The following is a 6,154-nucleotide window of genomic DNA, read 5'->3' on the forward strand; positions in this document are numbered from 1 at the left end:
TAAATTCTAGTTTTTTTTGCCTAAATGTCCAGGTTTTGTGGCCATCCTGTTAATACCCTAAAGGTATCACATTATCTCTATTTTTTCATCTTAGTGTTTACAAGTTTTAATGTGATTAATTAAAATTTTATATACTTTTTATTCATTTACATACATTTTTATATTTAGAATGCTTTTGATTCTAAAAGTTAATTAAATCTTGCTGTTTAACAGAATTTTATAAAAATTAAAGGTGTTCAACAACTTAGCTTTTTTAGAATTTTGCAAAAATACATTCAAGTAAAATTTTTCAATTAATGTTTTTTAGGTTTGGTTAAGGGCTGTAAGACATAATTACAATTTAAAATTTTATTTCATTCAGTAAGCTCTAAGAAAATAATTTTTAACCAAAGCTGTATACTTTTATTTTTGATTAATAACAAAATTTGCAGGATTTATTTTAAATACTTCATTAGTTTTAATACTTTTAGTTTTAAACAAAAGATTAATATGATAAACTTTAAACGTTTTTTTTGTTAAAGTAAAACATTTTTATTTCCAATTTTTAGTCAATTGTATAAGCTTAATTAAATTTTCTAAACAAGTAGAATTTCCTAGCTAATTTAGCAAACAAATCAGTTGTAAATATTTTCTTTAAGTTTACAAAGCGAAAAAAAAAGACACTTAAAACATATTTCTCCAAAAGTTTCAATCTTGTGTTTATTTCCTAAGGACATACTATGGCTCTTCAATGTGTTTAAAGATTTTGAGTTTTAATTATTAATAGGATTTTTAATGTTTATCAAATTTATATTTTATAAAATTGTTAAATTTTTGATTCACTTGTGATTTTATTTTATTTGTATAAATACAAACTAGGTTTTATTGGTTTGAAGTTCTTGACTAACTTTTTGTTAAGTATTTGTAAAACCTGTTATATAAAATTTGTTTTCAAACAACTTTTTTTTTAGTTTAATATTGTTAAAGAATAGTTTTTATATTTACTCTTAAGAAAATTTTATAAATACATCGCATTTCAACTTGTACAAGCAAATATTAAAACCGACAAAAGTAAGCAATTTCAATTTTATAGCACTATTAGATTTTTTGAGCCAAACTATAATTACGTCACAATAAGGTATTTTGAACAGTAAAATCAGTAATTCAGTCTAGTGTTTCTTTTTGTTCACAAACTTTACGAGCCTGGTAATTGTAAGTTTGTTTAAGTTTTAAAATGTATAATATTATTAAGTAACTTACATATTTTAACCTTAACATGAACTAACCTGGTGATATTATGATTTTCCTAAATTGATAGCTATAAACTATAATTCTATTTTGTATTTTTACGCATAAATGCCAGATTTATTTCAAGTTTAGCCTTCCGTATACTTGCAAGTTTATATCAAAAAATATATAATATAATTCAACTAATGATCTCGTTTGATTTAGTTCAAACGAGTAAAACATTGTTTTGTTAATAAAAGTTAAAAATTTGAATGAATTTTTTAAAAACTAGTTTAGGTTTTTTCACAGCTAAATATTTCATAATTAATTTTTTGTTCTTTTACTTAACCAACGTAGCTAAAAACGAAGTTTAATAAGATACCAATGCTTTTCATGTTTTTTACAACAAAGTTTTTATAAATGTAAAATAATTGTTCTTTTTTAAAATCAATTTTTGCTGAATACGTCTAAATTTAAATAGATTTTTTTACTTTATAAGCCAACTACTATTTTTCAAATGCCATTAAACAAAATCAAATTTTATTTAAACTTTTATTTTAATTTTACTAAAATACTAAAACTTTAATTTTTATTTGATATTAACAACAAATGTTACAAAAAAAATTACATACGTTTAGAACGATAGTTTATAATGTGTATATTTTGATTATTATTATATAAAATTATGAGTTTTTTGTGTTTATGTTAAGTGCAAGTTTAGTTTAGTGTACAACAGTGGCTGTGCGTGACGATGTTTACATAGCAACGAAAATTGCCTTGGATACAGCTATCTCTGATGTTCAAACACTTCACTTATTTTTGTAGTAACTTTTTAAACTTTGTAATATATAGTACAATGGTAGGACAATTAGAAAAGAATATACTTACGTAACTGCAAAAAATACATAAAAAGTTAACTATTTATAATATAAAAGACAACTAATTTTCGAATCGTTTACTTAGTTTCAATGTTTAGCACATATATTCAGAACGAAATAAAATACTAAGCAAAATTTTTAAAGAATCACACAAAAAACATATTGTGACGTTTCAAATAAAATTGAATAATTTTAGTTAGCCTTTTCTAATAACAATTTATGTACAAGTCAACTTATTTCTTGTTTTTTGTTTTCTTTTATTGTTATGTTTTTGTTATTAATTAGTGTTTTTTTTTATACATGTTTTGATAATGGAGACAGGGTTGCTGCCTTTCTTTTCTTTTATTTAATTTTATGATAAATATCTTTTTTAAATTTTTCAATTTCCTACTCTTCCAAGCAACATAAATGGCATGTTTTGTTGTTTTTCGGATTTGTTTTGGTTCTGCAAAGTATTTCCCATTTTTAATTATAGTCTTTGTTTGCGTCTTTTAACTCCCAAATATAGTTCGATAATTCGGTAATGTGCCTTTTTAATTTGTTAATAAAGCTTGCTTTATGGTTGCTATATCTGTTTTTAAATATTGTACTAGTGGAACTCACGTAAAATTCTGTTATATCGTCTGTTTTTATAGTAGCTCGGTAGATTATATTTTTTGATAGGCAGTTATTGTTTAAAGGCATTTTTCTATCCTGCAGCTGCAGGTTTTTTCTTGTTGTTTGAAATTTAGGTTGTTTAATATTTTGTTATTGTGTTTAAGAATTTTTGTTTTAAAATTTTCCATACAGCTATAGGAAATTTTGAGTGTGTTTCTCTTAAAAATGTTGTGGTATGGGTGGTTTGTGTCAAAGTGTTTATTTCAACTATAGAGTTTAGAACAAATAAATAGGACACAGTAATCTATCCACTAATAGGAGATTGGTAATTCATAATTTATTATTTTTGAGAATAAACAATTACTCAGTTTCACCGCAGAGCGGATTTTCAAATTGTAAATCTGTAGTTAAATAATAATGTTAAAAATGACAAATAATTTAAAATTGGTTTGAGCTAAGTTTTTTGTAAAAGTTTTTATCTTTTTAAATACATTAGATATCAATACCCCACTGTATACTATGGTTTAATTGTATTGTTTGTATTGTGTTTGATAGTTTTTAAATTAAAGGTTGTTTTGCATCAATATAATTTTTAATTTATTTATTAATTTTTTTTGTATATAAACTTAACTCAAACCAATTTTTAATTATTTGTTATTTTTAACATTATTATTTTACTACAGATTTACAATTTGAAAATCCGCTCTGCGGTGAAACTGAGTAATTGTTTATTCTCAAAAATAATAAATTATTAAAGTGTTTATTCACCATGTTTAAGAATTCTTTGCCTATTTTAGTTGCTACAGTTAGGGAAAAAGGTGGGTTGAAATAATTTTTTTTTTCTTTGCTTTTTTGTTGTTTTTCATTTGCCTTTTGGTATGTTAGGTTGAATTTGTAGTTGGCGGATTTTAGTGCCGATTGATAATTATGTTTTATACGGTTAAATGATTCTTAGTTACTTGATAAATTGTATAGTCTTTCGTTAATAGTTATAGGTAAATGTTTTAATATTTGATTAGAGTGGTTAGATTTATTGCTCACATAAAGGATATCCGAATTTGGTTTACTAAAAGAGATGTATGTTTTGTTGGGTAAGTTTAATTCGATATCTAAAAAGACTGTTTTGATTAGTCCTGCATCAACTGTTATTTTAAAACCCCATTTAAAAAAAAAAAATTGTAATCATTTTGTTGTGTTTTCTGTGGTTCTCGCCGATTTAGATTGGATGACAGCAAGGCCATCGTCTCTATATATACCGAATTCTTCTTTATTAAATATATTAGTTTATTTAATTTTGCTTAGCATGAAAAGTCCTACCATGTCGCACTTTTCGGCTCCATTGTAGGATCCCATGCTAACGTTAAAGAGGTCAGAGGTGTTTATTTTTTCCCATGTTTTATTTTCGTGAAAGATTGTAAACTTGCAGAATGTAGTATTAACTTTTGATCGTTGTCTGTGATTGGTGTGCATTTTTTAGAAAATTTTAATGAGTTAATTAAAGTTGTTTTTGTTATGGATGGGTAAAATTTAGTAATACCGAATTTTATGAATTGGGTTTTAGGGGTTATTTTTAGTTTATTGAACCAGTTTATAACGCTGTCGGTGTTTTTCCATTGATTTAGTTTTGAGCCTATTATAGTTCTTTTATTTATTGTGTCTAGTTTAGCTTTTGTGAATTTGTTGAAAGGGGATTTGGAGGGGTTCAAAACTCTACAGTTTAGTTTGTTTGGAAAATCTTTTTTGTGGTCTTTGATAGTAATGAATGCAGGTTTTTGTTCTATTTTTTAATTTTGCCTTTTTCATTAGATTTGTTGATGAATTTATAGGTTTCTTCATTTAGTTTTTCGATTATTCCTGGGTCTGATTTTTTGTAGTCTGATGTGATATTTTCTTTCAAAAGTTTATTGTAAGTGTTTTTGTCTATTTAGTAAATGTTAATTGATTTGTCAGAAAAATAAAAAAAATTGTCAGAGGATGTTATATTTTTGGTATCTTTTATCATGGTGTTTAATAAATTGTTGTTGTATTTTTTAAATTTAATGTTACTTATTAACTTGTACAAATCGTTTTCAAGTCAGCTAACCTTGCGTCCGGTGGTGGTGTGTTTCTTGTGGATAAAACATTTCTTTGATGGTTTTTGTCTTCCTCTCGGTGCTTCTTTTCTTCGGTTTTCTGGATCTTAAAGAAACTCGCGCGCCATCTCAGTCTTTCTACGAAGTTGTATACTTGGTTGTACATCTTGGACACATACTGTCTCTCGTTGCACAGTGGTATATTCTTCATAGAGTAGTTGGGTCGAAGTTCATCGTTTATTTTGATAATGATCAATTAAAGAGGCTCTACTTTGTTGTAAAGGAGCTAGTGTTTGAAACTTTTTTTTAGTTGACAAATGTCAAAGTTCTCAATGCGAAAGCAGAGATTAATATTTATAATATAAAAAAAACAACTAATTTTCGAATCGTTTACTTAGTTTCAATGTTTAGCACATATCTTCAGAATGAAATAAGGTACAAAGCAAAATTTTTAAAGAATCGCACAAAAAACACATTGTGACGTTTCAAATAAAATTGAATAATTTTATTTAGCTTTTTCTAAAAACAATTTATGTACAAGTCATCTTATTTTTTGTTTTGTTTGTTCTTGTTTTTGGGTTTCTTTTATTGTTACTTTTTGTTATTAATTAGTGGTTTTTGTTCTTTTAAAATACATGTTTTGATTATGGAGGCAGGGTTGCTGGCTGTTATATAACCGTAACAAACATTTGCTTGCCGTAAAAAGTAAACTATATATCTCTTATAACTGTTCAAAAATATAGGTTTAATCGTTTTAAAAGATTCTAGTAAAATAACTTCACTGGAATATAAATAAAAACAAATTGTACAGTAATCTTCCTTTATTGTCTTCATGTGACCAAATGACATGTTAAGTTTTATTAAATTTTATTGATTCACTAATTAATGGTTGATATTTTATTTTCTGTGTAAAATAGATTACAAACATAAAAACTAAATAAACAAACTTTGCAATACAAATTAAATAGTTGAAATAACCTCATTTATATCGTGACGTAATTATTAGATGCAATGAATGCATTTTGTTCATTCATTGACAACAGTAAAATTTGAATCAGTTATTCTTTCCATTAACGTGAGTGGTTTGTTTATATTATTATTTGTTGTTTTGTTGTGTATTTTAGTTTCCTTTACGTATTTTAGACTTAATAATTACAAATATTATATAGTTTTATAACAGTCGGATTTCATATTAAGTATTTCACCTATTATTAACTATTATCTGTAGAATTTTTTTTATTTCAATGAAAACATGTATACACCTACTTTATTCTATGCTTCTATTCTTTCATTACAGTAATTATTTTTTTACAGAACCCAGTTGAAGTGTGTTGATTCGTTAACACACAGAAACATATGTTGGTACAATAAAGGAAGATTACTGTACAATTTGTTTTTATT

The 6,154-nt window shown here is 25.3% G+C and overlaps 1 protein-coding gene across 2 annotated transcripts; it reads right to left on the reverse strand.

Annotated features, from left to right (window-relative positions):
* Nucleotides 1-320: 320 nt before the first annotated feature.
* LOC145834195 (uncharacterized) lies at nucleotides 321-6,154 on the reverse strand. Of its 2 annotated transcripts, none has more exons than XM_082941571.1 (2): nucleotides 4,765-6,154; nucleotides 321-1,182 (listed from the first exon to the last, which is right to left on the reverse strand). In XM_082941571.1, the coding sequence occupies exons 1-2, from the start codon at nucleotides 4,962-4,964 to the stop codon at nucleotides 1,149-1,151; spliced, it is 234 nt and encodes a 77-aa protein (XP_082797697.1). In that variant the 5' UTR covers nucleotides 4,965-6,154; the 3' UTR covers nucleotides 321-1,148. The 2 variants fall into 2 exon arrangements, with proteins under 2 accessions (XP_082797697.1, XP_082797696.1); XM_082941570.1 differs by lacking the exon at nucleotides 321-1,182 and adding an exon at nucleotides 2,032-2,655.

The sequence above is a fragment of the Thalia democratica genome, chromosome 4 (assembly GCF_965202585.1).
Source record: "Thalia democratica chromosome 4, ktThaDemo2.hap1.1, whole genome shotgun sequence".
In the NCBI taxonomy this organism is placed as follows: domain Eukaryota; kingdom Metazoa; phylum Chordata; class Thaliacea; order Salpida; family Salpidae; genus Thalia; species Thalia democratica.

What these genes read in the sequence shown, in the direction of transcription:
- LOC145834195 (XM_082941570.1), bottom strand. Translation starts at nt 4,964, where the DNA reads ATGAAGAATATACCACTGTGCAACGAGAGACAGTATGTGTCCAAGATG. An exon ending in ACACCACCACCGGACGCAAG is followed by an intron (nt 2,656 to 4,764) that starts GTTAGCTGACTT and finishes ATTTAAAAACAG; the next exon opens with ATATAGCAACCATAAAGCAA.